An 18,641-nucleotide genomic window follows, 5' to 3' on the forward strand; every position below is an offset into this window, starting at 1 on the left:
TGTACTTTGTATGCTGAGTACAGTTAACATTTAATTGGGAGATTGTTGTGGATTTTGAGTATTTTGAACTTGTCGACTGCAGTGAGCTGTTTGGTGTAATTTTTTTGGAGGTCGGAAATGTTAAGGTCGAATGAGTTTCTTGGATTTGATTGAGAACTGTAAAATGTGTTGTGGACAGGTGAGCTGTTTGACAGTTTATGAGTTGATCGAGTAATTAAGGATTGTAATTGCTGTACATTTTGAGGTTATGACACTTAATTGTCAATTTATGCATCTATTAATGCAACTATAGACAATAATCAGCATAAATCCAAGCAACATCTTCAATTTCCCCTCAAAATCCAACAAAATTCCATTCATACCATCCACACGCCTAAGCTGTCCGGGTCTTAATCCCTCAACTCTAACCAACAATCATATCTGCGGTCAAAGTATCTCATTTTGATAAACATAGTAAACGAAACAAATGCCATGAATCTACTTAATGTAGTCGGCATAATCTCTTTAATTCATTTTTATTGAATTTATTTAAATTTTGTGGTAAATAAGCTGATTTCATGCTTGGAATTGAAAAAAAGAGAAGTGAATATTTTTGTTTAACAATTGATGAATATTTTTACTTTCATTTAAATGCTTCCAGTCATTCACATTGTTTTTAGTTTCATGAAAATTTCATATTTGATTATTTTGCGGATTAATAATTGAATTATGAAAATCAAAGTTTGGAATGTATAGTGATTGATGTGGTGGATTAAGTTGGATGATTTAAATATTTTGAAAATAATTTGATAATTGAGTGTTATTAAGTGATGATTGGGGGTTATTGTGGAGTTTTTGAAGGGGAATTTTATTGATTTTTCTATTGGAAATATTAGCTAGTCATCAACTAGAATACAGACTACATCAGGCAGCTTCCAGCTAGGTCTTTGTGCTGTTCATTAAATATTTCATTAAATCTAACTGTATTTAAAGTGCATTAAACCTTCCAGAGTGGAACAGGCTGTGATTAGTCGATTCTACGTCAAGTCATAAACTGAGCATAAAACAGGTTCCAAAACTATGCCTAGACAGGCTCAACAGGAATTTTTTAATGGGATTTTAGAATTTTTCCACGAAAAACCCTAGAAAATTGAAGAAAATTAAAAGTTTTGACCCCCTAACCCCCCTCATCACTAAATATACCCCTGTTATTAGACATAAGTTCACCAAATCACAGCTTGTTCTACTCGACTATAACATCAAAAAATTAAATTCCTTATCATTCCACCCATAATAATTTAATCAAAAATCCCATCAAAAATTCTTCATTTTCCAACTTTTAATCTCAATTCCGCATCCAATTTTCCATAAAAATTGCAACAATACCTTCATTCTGCAACTCCAAATTGCTTCAATCTGTGCACAATCCAGTCAAAATTTAAGGTTTCAATTTCAATTCTATGAATAATCAATAGATTCAGTACAAAAAATTGACTAACGAAATTAAAAAGCATGAAGACACAATTCAATTTCATGCTCATGACTATATGAAAACTTATTCAGAATGAAGTGAGTGAAGTTCCTTAATTAAATTTTGATAGTCTGTGCTGTGTAGAATAGATTGCAATGGAATTGTTGTAGTTTTGATGCAGACTTAATTGTGAATAAATTTTTGTTGTTTTGTTTATTGAGTGTATTTGTTATAAAGAATGTGATGGAATTATAAGGAACAATAGAAAACTGGGATGGAGTGAGAGAAGGCTGGGTATTGTAGATGGTTCTTGATTCAGCACCCGAATAGCTCAATATTGTCAATTGGACAGCACTATGTCGTTGAGTTGACGACAAGGCACAAGGCATTGACACACGTTTCATCAGAATCAAAGAATTCTTCATCTCCATACAAAAACTTCGTCCGGATGAAAAATTATATGAACCGGATGAAAGTGAATGAAGAGTCTTGTCAATGCCTTGACAAGACATGAGGGTGTCTTGGTGACTGATTTCGACCCATTTTGTATGAAAAATGAATTTTGTCTCATTACTAATGTTTGTGACAGTAGACAAACTATGATAAATTTTTGTGCTTTTCCTAAAACTATAGGCATACAGTCTTTGACGAACTATAAGATAAAGCCGACAATAACAGACATGTGCATCAAATATGCATGAAATGTAGGTCTGTGTATCTTAGCGAAGATATTATTGAAATTAACTCAAAATTGAAGATCGTGAATTCGGGATAGAGGACGCAATAGAGTTATTAATTTCTGCATATTGGACACACTATAAGACACAGCAGCAAATCACAGACATTTGCATCTAAAATGCAAGAAATGCAGGTCTTTGGATCTTAGCCAAAATATATAACTTAACTTTAACACAAACCCGAAGGACACAAATGAAAAAGGCTATGCCAGGGAGCTTTAAAGGCTCCGCTAAATCACTTTTATCAACACCACATGGAAACCGCCTATTTTTGGCACCCATGTGGACGCCAAATGATTCATTACGGACCAAATAGTTTAATGGTTGATTAAAAAGATTTAGCTGACCCCAAAAAGCTCCATGGCGACGCTTTCTTCATTTGTGTCGCTCGGGTAATAACATCAACCCAATTCAAATAAATCGTCATTTTCAACCGACCTTTACAATAAAATTCTCATTTGTCAGCCTATCGCAGAAAATTTATTGGATATTAAAACACTTCAATTAAAAGCATTCGCAGTATTACAACAATTTTAAACAATAAATTCCACACAAACAAAACCCATTAAATTAAAAACAATAAAAAACCATTTGAAAAATAACTTGAAATACGTCCATTAATATCCATTGATTATTTTTCTTCCCACTATTTATTTGCAATTCTTTAATGCCGCACAAAAAGTAACTTACCAACAGAACTAATTGTATATGTTGCCGGTGGCTTCAAAACACTCCTCGCATATGCACCGCGCAGAATCTCTAAAGCGCATGGTTCAGCTGTCACAAGTAGCATACCCGGCGCAACGTGACCAGCATATTTAAGTGCTCTCGTTGCTGCCGTTAGTGGTGTATTCCACCAACATTGTGAATTGGCCGCCAGAAAATTCTATAAATAAAAAGTACAGGAAATTAGAAAGTTTTGCAAATAAAAATTACGAAAAATTACGTGAATTTTCATGAGTATCAAAATTTTGTCATCAAGCATCATGGATATTTTTGCAGCATGAAAAATGTGGCAACAAAAACAGTTTTCTATAGCCTTACAGTTCATGTAATACATTTTAAGAAATGTCATATCGAATAAAAAATTTTGAAACCTTTTTTTTTTTTTTGTGTCTTAAGTTCAGTGAGTCGTGTAGTAAATAAATTCAACACGACAATGGCAATTAACGTTCCTTTTCAATGCTGCTTACAATTGATAATTGAGACTTACTATAAGCTAAATCACAAATTGAATTAAATAAAAGGCTGGAGACATGGCAGAATGAAAGAAAGCATGTTAAAATCCATAAAAATTATTTGTTTTCACACCATAATTTTTACCATTGACATGATACACATATGTAGCCAGTATAGTCAAACGAGACAATGGATTAATGTGGCGGTAAAGTCTCTTTTTATGTAAATAGACTTATGGCTATGGAAAAAATCTTTCTCACATCTAGTTTTTTTTTCTCTTCTAGTGCTTATTTAGTTTGTTTCTGGATGCATGAGGGAGAGTATAGTGGGATATAGTGAGATTTTTGACGGTCTGTCTACATGCTGGGTAATAAAAAAATAAGTGTTGACAAGATAATATTTTAAAGGAGAAATGCTCCCAGAAGGCACAAGACATAGAAATGATTAAAAATCTAACCAAGGTCAAATTCAAGTAAGCCAGAGCTAGAATTAAGTCAATTTTGGCCAGAATAAAATCATACTGTGCCGGATTTTCGACCATTTCTTCACAATGTGACTTTCGGAACTGTTGTTATTATGTAAAACTGGTATAAAACTTAATAAATATTTCAAAGATCTTTATGAACTTCTTGCAGACTCTTTTGTAGTTCTTAAATCCTTATTTTAGGTACGTAATAGACATTTTATTCCAGAAAGATTAAAAAAAGACGAAAAAAGCAACTTGACCTAGAGCAGTAATGCGGGAATGTCAATTAGATGTCAAAACAGAGAATTTGTTCAAAATTTGTGATGTAGCCAGCAAAAGAGTCAGATGGAAGACCTTTTGTAATAACCTAGGCTCTAAGTCGGAATATGGTTCAAGTAAGTAAGTAAGTAACTAAGTAAGGAAAGCTATATAAGACTCATATGGACTCCGAATATACTCTGAGCTCTTTTTGAAGTCCATATGGACTAATTCTAAAGTGCAAATCTAAAGGCCATCTTTTCTACTTTTATTGATCTCCTTAAGTCCTTCAACATGCCTCATATACTCGAGCGACACAAATGAAGAAGGCTTTACATGAATATGGTGGCATTCGCATGATGATAAAGTTGGTTATTAAGTGTCTCAATTACGAAGCATTATAGAAGCCTTTATGCACCTTTATGTAGCCATTTTTATTTTTGTCACTCAGGCTAGATATTGTTTGCACCACAGCTCAACGTCAACTCCAATTTTGTGTACAAAACTCAATTCAAGTTTACTCGATTGCATATGAAATTTGGTCGACTTCAAATTCTGATTTATGCTATTACAACAGTGTTGCCTAAATTTTTTTAATGGTACACCTTCGTGATAAGCTACAATTGAAACCATCTACGGGAAGAGTTTCATGATATTTTCGAAAAATTTCGGCAGCACTCAGTTTAGACAACACTGCATCAAAACCCCCCAAAACAACCATAAAATGCGTCTAATCTCATATCACCTCATCAATACCTTCCCAACCGCTTTTGTTTATTTATTTTATTCATTTTTTTCTGTTCTCCACACTCCCAAGCAAGAGAACTAACCCAACTGAATGGATCGTTGGCTGACTCAATATGAGATGTGATTGAATTAAGATTAGAAAGTTTTTTATTTTTTTATTTCTTATTTCAATTCTTCTTCTTATTATACACAAATGTATCTCACATATGCATGAAACTATCCATTATATGTGTGGAAAATGTGGCTTGCCGCAAATGCAAAACTATGAAAATAAACAGACAACAGCGGCGGTAACGAAACAAGAAAGAAATGAAATGAAATAGGCAATAAATTAACGATGTGATTTCTCATGTTTTTATTTTCATTTTTTTTTTTTCAGATAATTCACTCAGTTTAGGTCTCTTTTTTTACTTACTTTAAATGCATAAATAGACAAAGAAGATTAATTGTGAAAAATTTGTCAAAATAGTTGTGCTGCACACACAAAAAACTTATATTTAAGTGAAAGACAACTGTAAAAAATTTCATTTATGCAGTTACAGTTTTTTGTTCCTCTTAAATATGTAATTTTCGTGTAAGAAAAAATGACTGCAGTTGAATGTGGAAATTTTGCAGGCAGGCCGGTTAATGTTATGGGAAAAGTTTCGCAACGTTGCATAAAATAGATAGAATAGTTGAATTGCTAGGGAAACTTTGTATGCGTTGCCATAGTGAATATTTTAAGTTTTTTTGCTTTATTCTGCTCGTGTGAGATAGGAGATGAGCACATATGTGAATGACATTGTAGATTTTGATGCGAGGTATGGGCAGTCATGGGAAATATTTTATTGTTGTTATGGTGGGTGGGGATGTGTAATTAGAAGGGGATTCTATATATTGCAGCTTTATGTCATCTCTATCTTTTATAATATGATGCAATTTATCATCTCCAGGAGCACAATGCTGTCATGGGAGCACTGCTATGACGAAATGTTAATGACAAGACTTAAAGGTACCTTAAAGACACACTTTCAACTGTTTTTGTCCCATTTTTCTATGGTTAGATTCTGTTTCTAATAATCTCGACTAGCATAAGTCGATTAAACGATTCAAAATCCACCACTAGACCGGTATGACTTTGGTATGGAGTCGGATTTAAACCGAATTCGGTTCCAATTCAGATTCATGTGTGTCTGAACTCGGATTTTTGATAAAACAGCTGATTTGTGTTAATCAGATATAAATTTAAATCTTCATGGCAAATTCCATGATTTTTAAGTTTGTTACTAGACATATGACCGACAAATCGCAAGCTGGAATACTTCTAGGTAGTCTGGGGCTCGATCACAGAGAATTTCAGTAAGATTTGTGAAAGGGCTCCTGCACTGCTTCTTTAAGTTTTAGTTTTTGTCCATAAATTAGCTATTATTCTACCCATTAACATTCCATCAAGTTTCTAGAGTAGACAGACTCGACTAACTTTCTAAATCGGTTTAGTGGTAATGAAAAAGCTTAAGTGGAGCCTTAAAAGCTCCTTGGTGGAGCCTATTTCGTTTGTGTCGCTCGTGAGTGAAGAATTTGTCAATACAAAGCAGTTTCTGTAGTCAAATATATTCAATATCCCAGAATTATGTGCAAACTGCCTACAATCTTCACGCGAAGTGACAAAAATACCTAAAAACTAGACATCAACTAGACATTAACCTGCCATTGACTAGTTTTTACCGTTGTTTTGTCCACTCGGATTAGATTACCATTCCAAAACTACTCAAAATCACTGTCAACCCATAAAAATCTCATCAAAACCCCAAAAACCAAAATTTAATGTTCTTTCATCAATAAAACCCATACAATAGACAATCAAACCCACTTCCTTAGCATTTCCTCACAACATCCATTAATCCAAATCAGCCAAAAATAGCCAAAAACAAAAAAAAACTTTCATAATAATTTCCATCCGAAATAATAAAATAAAATAAAAAATCTATCATCAAGGTCAATAGCAACCGCAACAAATTTATGAACATGCAGAAGAAGAAAATGGAAACAAAATCATTGAACCAAAAGTTGTAAGTGTTTTTCATGTTAATAATTAATAGTATGAGAAATTAATAGCATAATAAATCATGAAGCATGAACTTATCTGAATAATTTTAAATGCTTCATTGCTTATTTTTATGGCTTAATAAAAAACTATTTTATGCTTTTGTGAATTTTTGGTGAAGATTTAGTTTTTTGGTGGAAATTTTAAACTTATTATTGAGTAATTAATGACATTATGAGGCTGATTTTAAGTAAGTCGAGGCAGAAGTGTTGAAATTTTGACGAAGTTTATTGACTATTGACTATGGTGAAGCGAATGTAGGCGACCTATTGACACACAGAAAATTTATGCTTTTACGATGCAATCAGCAAGTTGTTGAAATCTTTTTTGCAAGACAATGGATTTTTGAGTTTTTGAGGTGAATGACTGTGAGCTGGCAGGTAGCTGATGTGTTTTTAAAGGTGATAATTGAAAAGTTATTAATTATATTCGATGAAGAAGTGAAGGATGAGGTAAACTAAAGTTTAAGAAGATCAAGACCATCTTCAAACTACTTCTTCTGATAAGGAATCTCTAGAATCACATCTTGAAGCAAATTAAGGGTTAATTTAAATGTTTGATGTTGACATCCATTGTTTGTTCAACATTTTATCAATATAATTAAACAATTCTTGTTCATATGAGCATGGTAATTGATCTATTGTGTTCCACATATCAATATGTACATATAGCGGTAATTTTACATAAATTACTAATTATCCTGTAAATTAAGCATCAAAGGAAACAAAATCAAGCTAATCTTGACTAATAATAATCAGATCGTATGCAAACATTGATTCATTGTCAAAGAAAAACTAGTAAACTAGCTAAACATTCATGTAATATAAATAGACTAAATTGGCTCTGATTTTAGATGAAACTCCGAACAGACAAGAAGCATGCTCTTCAGTATGCTTAAAAAGTTGATCATGGTCAATTATTTTGCAGAATGTACCCAAGGTAGAAGTCAACTCGTATTTAATATGAAGTCAAGTCGATTTGAGTCAATTAGAGTCAATTAGAGTCGACTAGAGTTGATTTTAGTCGATTTGGCTCGATTTTTCGATACAAAACCCGAGTCAACTTCGAGCTCTTGAGTCATGACTTCTCTCATTCAAATGAGTATTGTCTGTTAAGGAACCTTTTTTTAAGATCTCTCATTATCAGCCAAGACACCCTAGACAGTTGAAACCAAACAAAGCCCTTTTATCACAAATCTACCATCCCCAGATCTTCAATTTCTTCACTTATGCCGCATGATTGAAAATAAAATAAAATACACGATTTTCTTGATTATTTTGACAATTCAAGACATTCTTCTTCTTCATCTTTTCAGCATCCTCACATTCTCAACATAAAATTGGCAAATATATTTTCATTGACAGTGAATTTATCACATTCGTCATCAAGGATTCAACATCCCCCACATCTCATAAAAGTTTGCAAAATATTCTTCATATTACACTTGTATTAGACACACGGATTTAGCAAATAAAGCATAAATGGAATTACATATAGAATATTAAGGGGTCATTTAGGGATGACGTAAAGTTGAAATTGGATTTGTAGAGCAGTTATTGATGATTTTGAGTGGACAAAAATGCAATAGAACTGAATATGGGATGGTCAAGCCATAAAGGGTTCTCGAGACTGAGACCAAGACTTCCAAGAGCTGTTCTTGAGATTTGTTGAGACTGAAGCTTCCAATGCCTCTCTTAGAGTCTCGATCTGGACCCCAGTCGCCATCTTGACCTCCAAAATCCCCACACATCACTCATAAATGACCCCCCAAAACAAAAATTACAACAACCCCATCGAGAATTTTTCATTTTATTTTCACATGATGAGACCAATTTTATATCACGACTGCAGTTTGTATATATTAAGCATATAAAAATCTCAAGGGAAATAAAATAAACATGAATAGTAATTCGAGATGATGATGACGAAGAAAAAAAGTTACAGACATTTAATGTCGAGGGTGGACCCGTTTAAGGCTAAATGTTTTATGTTCATATGTATCGCTATAATCAATCTGTGTAACGAATTTGAAATGAAAATCGATGAATTGAAAGCAAAGAAGATTTTTTTTTGTAGACGGCTGGGTTTTTTTGTATTTTTCTGGGGATTAGAGACTAATGGATGAGAAATTTGAAGCAGTTTGGGATTATTTGTGATTAATTGGATTTTAAGTATGAGTATTTAATTTTAATTGATTTTAAAATATCTGCTGAGTTTTTAATTTTATCAAAATTTAATCAAAATTTAATTAACTTTCAATTTTTTAAATTTTTAAAATTTTCAATTTTTAATTTTTAAATTTTCATTTTTTAAATTTTTTTTAAAAAATTTTTTAAAATTTTCAATTTTTTAAATTTTCAATTTTTTAAAATTTTCAATATTTTTTTTCAATTTTCAACATTAAATTTTTAAATTTTTAATTTTTTTTTTAGAATTTTCAATTACTTCTAAAAATTTTCAATTTTCAATTTTTTAAATTTTAAGGGTTTTTTAATTTTTAGGTCTTTCAAACAAATTTTGATCAAAATTTTTTAATTTCAAAAAAATTTTCAAATTTTAATATTATTAGTTTTTTAAAATTTCTGTTTTTATTCAATTTTAAAATTTTTGAATTTTTTAAAAATTCTTTTCAAATTTCAACTTTCAATAAAATTGAAAATTTTCAAACAATTTATAAAAATATCAATAATATTCATTACATTTATGCTCTCAATAAAGCATAAAATTTCTCAAAAATATCACCATCAAGATATTCAATACTTTTACTTGCTTACTGGCATTTCAAAAAAAAACTAAATCTGTAATACATTAAATAAGTTTTTCCACAAATCCATTAATTTCAAGGAGATTGAGTTCAAATTACTTAACAAATGTGGCAACAATTCAGCACTTCAATATTAAATTTGTTTCATTTATTTTAGTCACTTTATGAAGTGTGTTCTCAATAGTCGTGAGTATCCTTCGTACTGTTCCTATAATTCATTCATCAAAGTGTCTAATTGTGAAGTGAAATGAATGAAGTGATATTAAATTGAGGTAAAGTTGGATTGCATGCAAGTTAAGGTACTTTTGAATAGCACAAATTGGTTAATTGATGTCTAAAATTTGGTTCCAGGAAGGTGAGACTCTGGGATGGTGTCCTATTGGCCTGAGGCATGATGTCAAAAGTCAAGTCGGTCAATCGATCCAAAATCCGACTCCAGGCCGACGTGACACCATGGCAGAGTCTTGGCTACGTGACATTGGATTTTGAATTGATTAACCGACTTGTGCCTGTGTAAAATTGATGTCGATGAGGATCAAGAGTGATATAAATGACTGGGGATAGACTAAGACATGACCAGTTTAAGATTCTGATTAAATCTGAAGCTTCTTGTCTCTTAGACTTGTCAAATGTCCTTAAAAACATTTTAGCCCTTAAATTTGCCAAACTTTATTTAAAATTCAAGTCATTTTCAATTAAAAATCCCAAAAATTCCAATTTTCAATCCTTAAAAATTCATCAAAAATTCATCAAAAAAATCCAAAAATCCAAACCATTCCCAAAACAACTGTAACCAAACTACTTAACCAAGATTACACTCCAAAAAATTTGTCTAAAAATAAACCACAAAAGTAATGAGCACCAATTATGACATTTCAACATTAACTTTTTACATAACTGATATTGTAATTCGCACACAAAAAAAATTGAAGCTAATCACTTTCAAATTAAATTAAAAAGTTCAAACTGATTTACTTTTAATGCCTTTTAATAATTTTTTCGCTTCCATTTACCGCATAACAGCTTCACATTCGTATGTTATTATTACGCAAGAATGGAAATGTTTGCGAATTATATATCGGTACGGATTATTCATGTCAATTTAGCAGTGAATTGTGTTTGATAATAAGTATCAATTGTTTGTAGGAGAATTGTGGCTGGATGGGAGGGGGGTTTGGTATGGGGTACAGGATTTAAGGCTGTAGAATCCAGATTTTGCTCAATTTCCAACCTACGCCCTTAGTTTTCATGGGAATCTCTCAATAAACCTAGGTAAGATCCCATAAAACACATTGTGTTGCATAATCTGCGATTAGCATGATTTGGTGCCAATTTGGCATCAAATTCAAGCTCCCCAAGTGCCATACCTGCCGCACACTGACCCTTATCACCTTAGTTCCACTCACAAATCAACTCAAACCAATAAAAAAAGTCTTCTATCAACTCTTAACCTTTACCGACATTTCTCAATCTCTCACAATCCATTAACATCCACAACAGCATCATGTTATGTGCATATAAAAACTTTTTTTATGCTTCAATTATCATCGAAATAAATCGAGACAATAAAAATCTTTGCATTACTTCAGCCTTTATTAACATGTTAAATTTATTCAACCGACTTAATAACTTCATCACATGTAAAACTTTACAAGATATGACATACGAATTCATGAATGAGAAGTAAATCAAGTCATCAAAGTTAAGCTGATGATCACGATTTGTCCATAATCCGTAAAATGACGTTTAAAAGAATGTAATGGAAGTGGTAATAAAGAGATCTAGATAGGGAATCGTAATGCTGATCTGGAATTATGTAAATGTGGATTTTAATGGAATTGACGTAAGAGTTGCAGAAGGGATTATTAAATGTAAGGTGCAAGTCAGTTCCATTCTTGACTTTCTGCCAGTTCATCAGCACCAAATCCAATTTTAATTAAGTTCCAATGCCATTTACAAAACCCTTGACAAAACTTGGAATTCTATCAAGAATATCCACATGACATCATCCATCCATTCCAAAATGTAATAAGCACCAGAATGTACAGTAATGTGCAATTGTAAGTTATTATAAAATCAATAAAATAACTTAATGTGAATCCGGTACAATAAAAGTAAATGGAACTTAAAGCCCACATGAAAGAAATAACTATAAAAAACCGGCATGTCCTTGCAGTGTGCTGAGGAAATTACAAAAAATAGCTAAAATATAGGAATGTATGCAGAGGTGTCCAAACTGTGTGTCGCGGCACTTTAGAGCTGAAATTTTGAACCACATGCTGTTTGCGGCTTTGTTTGCGATTTTGGGTAAGATATGTCATGTCCACAACAAAGCTTAGACAGCACTGCTTTAATAACTAATGAGCTATGTCTTGGCATCGTGTGAGCTCGAACCTTGAGAACAAAATAACACAAAAATATTACTTTCATGTTGAAAAAAGTCATAAAAATCCTTTAATTGAATAATTTCTCATGCCACAAAAAGCACAGTTAGAATTTTTATGGAAGTGACTGTCACATTCAGTGCATTGATTGAAGGTGAACGTCACTGAATGACAAAATTTAATTAAGATACTGTGAAATGATCTAGAAACTAAGGTATTATTAGATTTTTTACTCGGCGACCAAATGGCTAGACTCGACTTGATAGGAACAAATAAGATTATAAACATTTCTACAAGGAATGCACAAGTTTGTACTTCAAATGGAAATATGTTTAAGCTAGTAAAAGGGCATTGCTATCTTTGCACTTTGTGAATGTTGTTTGTTCAGTTGATGGATTTGCTGTGTTGTTGGAAGTTTGTTGAAGAATTTAAAAGGTATTTGCACTTTGTTGTGTTGAGCTTAAAGCAGGCAAGTTGCTCATCAACTCAATATTCTATTTTGAAAAATTCTGGAAGAGTTCCATTAAAACCTTCAATATATCCCAGAAGTAGAAGCAAGTTTACTCGTAAATCATCAAGTTCCAAGTGCAGATAACACATATCTCATTGGGATGCAGCTTCAAAATGTCTAATCGTTGGCTCCAATAAATATTTATCACTTGGCAACAAACATAACTGACCTGCCAGAACAATATTTGCTCTAGAATCCCCAAAGAAGATTGTGAAGATAGGTCAGTTACTTCTTGGCATCCGGAAGGCACAAGATGTAGAAATGGGGTGGAAATTCAGCTACGAGCCAGAATGACTATAGCTCAAGATCAGATAACATGAATTCCGGACTCAGACAAGAATAAAGCCGTCTGAAGCTAGAGTCAAGCCGGTCTGTGGCAAGAGTCAAGCCAGTCTGAAGCTAGAGTCAAGCCGTTCTGTGGCTAGAGTAAAGCTGGTCTGAAGCTTGAGTAAAGCTGGTCTGAAGCTAGAGTAAAACTGGTCAGAGGCTAGAGGCAAACCGGTCTGGGACTGGATTTTCGACTATTCTATGTCATTTGCTTTCCAGCGTTGTACTTCCTTCAAATGCGCTTCTTACACAAAATTCAAATTACTTCCCAACTTCCTCTCATTTCCTACTCAATCTAGAACACATAAAATCCAATTTGCCCTGAATATTTCCACAATTTCTTCTTCCTCAAAATCAATATTAAGTATGTTTTATTGGACTGCAATGTCATTGTTCTGTGCAGGTTGTTTACACCGCACAATGTACTGACACCAATTTTGGATACCCATCTGATACTCATGATGTAATGATGACGACATAGATGCAATTTGACTCACCTGAAATATCATATATCCCGAATCGTACATCCAGAAATCCTCTGGCGCATTTCCAGCTTTGCTGAGTTGTATGGCAAGGCACTGTTGTAAAATGAGGCGACATCGTTGTGGTCCACTCGATTTTGTGCTCATTATTTATGCTGATTTTTGTTTGTTTGTTTTGGATTTTGAGTAGCTCGAACTAGCTACTTCAACCCACACACACAAAAACAGTTAAAAGAAATTTTTTTTTCGCAAATATAAAAAAATTTGTGTCGTTGAACTTCAACGTTTTCTTCTTCTTCTGCTGCTGCCGTTTGTTTTTATTTTGAAAATAAATTCCACAAAATATGTTGTGCATCCATATTTGTTTATCTGCGGAAGAGAAAAAAATAAATTAAGAGTTAAAATGCGTTAAAAAATTTTATTTCATTAATTATGGCTTTTGACTACATTTATAAATTTCATGGATTATGTGTATGTGGAGGGATTATGCAATTCATAAAGTATGAGCGTTCTGCTTTTTTTGTACCAAATGTGAGTGTGGACGTGGATGTGAGTAACTGACGATAGCGCATTTTGTACAGTTTTTAATGGTCTATTCCTTGACTTCTGACTTGCTTCTGAACAATTAAAGCAATGGTGAGGAAACTTTGGCTTTTAGCGGCACATCTTGGTGGAAAGCCCCGAACGAAAGCCATCATGTCATATTCAAAAATTGAAGGCAAAAATGGTGGCACTGAAATGTGCCGTAGTACACAGGTTGCCTATCACTGTATTACAGTTTCTTGAAGCTTCAGCTTCGATGTATTTTTGAAACCAATAATACGACCGAGACTACAGGGAAATTCTTTGAGGTCTGTTTCCATGAAGCGTTGATTTAGGTCTTGAGAACCCCAATATTCTATCCTTAAGGAGTTGTTAACTAATCGTGTATTACGGAAGAAGTAGAAGAGTGTCAATAAGTCGATTTTTTACGTTACGTAATAAGCAAATGCGCCTTAACCGACATGACATTGACGTAAATGACTAAATAAAATGTTAATTTGGTTCAAATAAGTGTCAACAAATTTAAGCTACGTCCTTGATCTCCATCATATATTTACGAGAAACTGATCTATCAACGCGAATACAACAAATCGGTTGATCGATCAAAAATCAGACATCAGACCGAAATCAGTTTAGATTTGACACCATGTCATAGTAATTTGTACAAACTATGTGATAAGGCAAGCAACAGAGTCAGATGGAAGTCTTTTTGTAGAAACCTTGGCTCCACATCGGAGCATGGTTCTAGTAAGTAAGTAAGTAAGTAAGTACCATGTCATAGGCACATCTGAGGCTAGAATTTAGATCAATTAACCGATTTATGTTACTGAGACAACCCAAACTGAACCAACATCAACTCATTCCATTCAAAAAGATGCTCTCAACAAATTCAAATTTCGCTTTTTTTTTGTGGATCACATTCACACGTTCATGAGTGGTGGTCTGGTTGAAGGCAATTCACTCATTTTTCATCATCAAAATTCAATTTTTTATTGATTTGATAAACGAGAATCGAAAATGGAAGTGAAAAGATGAATATTTTTTTATGGATTTTAGAGTGAGAAATCGAGGTCAATGTGGGGGCATTGGCAAAAATATATTTGATATTAAAATAAAATCGAACATTAGATGTGGATAAAGAGAGTATGTATGATGACCATAAAAAGAGATTTTTAACAATTTTTGCTTGTTAAGCATGTCCAATCAATTCAAGAAGACTCATGTGAATTAAAGTAGAAAATATTGCTAATTCTGTCCATAAAATTAAAGACTAATCTGACTGACGTTATCAAATAAATTAAATACCGCTTAATGACATACATTAGTATGGGACTGAAGAAGTATTTTGCGTTGGGGGTCATTCGTTAGTGATGTCTATTTGAAAAAAATTTAAGCTTTTTAGTCATTTGGGAACAAACTCTTCAGAGAGACCAATTTTACTACGGAATTTTGGACTAGAGTGTAGGCATATGGGTGGCCATATGGGGTAGGCATAAGGGATGTCCATAGGGGGTGGTCGTAGAGTGTGACCGTAGAGGGTAGCCATGAAGGGTGTCCAAAGATATTTAGGGACCCTGAGACAGGAGACTTTTGGAATCTACAAGAAAGGAGGCATTTTGGTGCTCTAAAAGCAACATGGCATAGAATTTACGAAATTTTGCAATTTTACCAGCAATAAAGTCAGATGGAGAGTCTTTTTTGGTAACCTGGGATCCAATTCGGAGCATGATTTCAGTAAGTAGTCCTAACAGGCAAAGCGCATGCTTTCATAGTACAGAAGGACCTCAATGGTACCTAAAATTGGTCTATTTGCCTGCTAGGGTAAGTAAGTAAGACTAAGGTACCCTTTAGGATCTAACCACATCCCCTAGTTTTAAACCAAGCTATCAATTAGATACAACTCCTTGATATTTTTTTTCCAATTTTTTCCTCTCGATTCTAACAAATTTCCATAATCAAAGGATTTAAGTCAGAACACAAATGAATATTCATTGAATGCCATTTAGATTCTTATCAGTTCCATCGATTGAAAACTCTAAAAAAAATGTTTATTCTGCCGAAAGTGGCCGCTAAGCAGCTTCATCGATCCCTCCTACGTGTCAATGTTCTTCATTCAGCTTAAAAATTCATTTATGCAAATTTAAGCAGCACTCGCTCTGATCCTCATTATAAATAAAATCAGTTTGATATAGTTTGAACATTCTCCTCATTCCTGTAGGCTATAATGAGAAGCAATTCACATATACATGCAAAGAATTTTGTTCAAAAATGCACGTAGAATCTTTATTATGCCATATTAATGTTACGAAAATGTTAAGACGACACAAAAACTTGAAATTAAAAATTCTTTGCGTTCGCTCGATACAAAAGCAATGCACATGATGATGTCGCACATGTAGGAAAGAAATAAGAAAAAATCAAAAAAAAATTGGAAGCAATTTTGAAAATTAAGTTTTTATGTAGATTGCAATTTTTTTATTTTCAAGTCACTGTACTTCATGTGAAGTTTCATATATTTTATAATGAATGGGAAAAATATGTATATATTTATGACATGTTCACATGACTATCATCATGTGATCTTTTTTGCATTATGCGAATAATATTTAATGAAGTTTTAAGCTTGTGATTGCGCAAAGTTGTGAATTGTTATGCAGTTTTGAGATGCTAGGCATTTAATTTAAATTGAAAATTTTGATTGTTGATGAACTTTTCAATTTTTAAGTTTTTAAATTATTTAAAATTCAAACATTTTAATTTTCATACATTTAAGAAATTAAATTTAAAAATTATAAATTGCTTCAAAAATTTTCAAATTGTTTTAAAATTGAAAATCATTTAAAATTTCAAAATTGGAAGATTGTTAAAAATTTAAAAATCATTGAAAATATCAAAATTTAAAAATCTTTTAAAATTTGAAATCTTCAACATTTAAAAATCATTTAAAATTTTCAAAATTTGAAAATTATTAAAAATTTTTGAAATTTAAAAAATCATTTAAGATTAAATTAAAATTCATTAAAACTTTTCAAAATTTAAAAATCATTAAAAAATTTCAAAATTTTAAAATCATTTAAAATTTTCAAAATTTAAAAATCATTTAAAATTTCAAATTAAAAATCATGAAAAATTTCAAAATTCAAAATTTAAAAATAATCCAGAATTTCAAAATTTACTTTTTTTTAAAAATTTGAAATTTTAATCATTTTTAACTTTAAATCTATTTTTATTTAAATTATAAAATCTTAAATCTTTCAAAAAAAAAATGTCATTAAATTCAAGAAAACCAATCCAAAATTCCCAACAATTTTCCACAAAAATTCAAAAGCATTTCACCTACAATTTAACGTTAAATTCCCAGCAAATTAAATGTAGGTATTTTTCCATTTCCGACCAATAATATGCATATTAAAATCTCATAAATAACGATTAAAAAATATAAAAATACATAACACGAATTATCGTTAAATACACTAGTTTATTTTATTAGTGCATGGTAATTTTCGTGTCGATGACTTTACTATAATTACCAGTCACATGTGAATGGATAATTTCTGTATCTCCGTAAAACTATTTACTATATTTTTATGTTTATTGCATAATTTCTATGAATGTTTTGTGGTTTCATGCACATTCAATGCTGTTCTTAACATTGTTGTGTACTGAAGTGTCTTGGCAGCTCTAGGCCAATTGCTGGCTATGCTGAGTAAAGTGGGTACATTGCAGTCAGCTTGAATATCAAGAATCCGGAATCAAAACATCAGAATTGTACAGCAGCTTCTAGTTTACAGCATCAAACATCCAAATGAGAATAAGAAGCACACATTAATGACATAATCCCGGTTTGTCATGATTTTTAAAAATATTTACAATCTCACTTTATTACAACATAATCCCCTGCATGCTCGTTTACATTTCGATAAGAATTTTAATGCTCTCAGCAGCACTAAGCATTAATATTAATCTTTATTAATCTGTAAATTATCTCAAATAGTCGGAATCTAACGGAGTTCCTAATACCAAGCATCGATTAGATTGAAAAAAGTCAAGTCTTTATGCATCTGATTTGCATCTAAAATTACGAATCCAGAAGCTAAATTGATTATTAATTGAACGACAGGTTTTTGACCTAAAACTTGCATCAATGCCTGGATAGACTCACAGCAAGTTGCACTATAAAAAGTCATTATATCCAATTAAGCCTTTAAAATTCACTTCTAATTAATTCTGATTTACAAAAATTGCTCGAAACCTCAATCCAACTACTTTCATACCTTCTACCTTCACGTTTCCATTAATTTTCATTGATTGACGTAATTAAGAGGTACTGCGCAAAAAACACAAAAATTTAGTTCAACAACAACTTAATATCATCATCATCAACTTAATGTCATGCACTTTTTTTTAAAGGCACAACACTAAAATGCACAACTTCACAAAAGTGCATAAAAATTGAAATTGGTAAGAGGAAAAAAACGTGGTTTTATGTCTTCAAAACAATGCTGTTGAGTTGAGGACTTGGGATGGGAGATTTGAGGTGATTTGGCTCGATATCTGAATTATGTTTTAAGATTGTTTCGATTTTTGATTAATATTTTAATTTAATGGGTAAGCTTTGATTCTTATAGATTTCATGGGAACCTCTTCGACATTCAATAATCCTAGAAGACTCTTCTCGTTAATAGGCTATTATTGACACTTTGTGACTCA

The 18,641-nt window shown here is 32.2% G+C and overlaps 1 protein-coding gene across 1 annotated transcript in view; it reads right to left on the reverse strand.

The window, feature by feature from the left end:
- The window catches only part of ko (Stork-head domain-containing protein knockout), a 43,714-nt gene that overhangs the window by 10,204 nt on the left and 14,869 nt on the right, over positions 1 to 18,641 (reverse strand). The window contains exons 2-3 of the mRNA XM_070636374.1: positions 13,404 to 13,757; positions 2,878 to 3,073 (exon numbers count right to left, since the gene is read on the reverse strand). Coding sequence (XP_070492475.1) covers positions 2,878 to 3,073; positions 13,404 to 13,535 — 328 coding nt within the window. The 5' untranslated portion in view covers positions 13,536 to 13,757. The remainder of the gene's footprint in view (positions 1 to 2,877; positions 3,074 to 13,403; positions 13,758 to 18,641) is intronic.

The sequence above is a fragment of the Chironomus tepperi genome, unplaced genomic scaffold (genome assembly GCF_022539635.2).
Source record: "Chironomus tepperi strain 1889 unplaced genomic scaffold, CSIRO-AGI_Ctep_v1 contig_127, whole genome shotgun sequence".
Lineage (NCBI taxonomy): Eukaryota > Metazoa > Arthropoda > Insecta > Diptera > Chironomidae > Chironomus > Chironomus tepperi.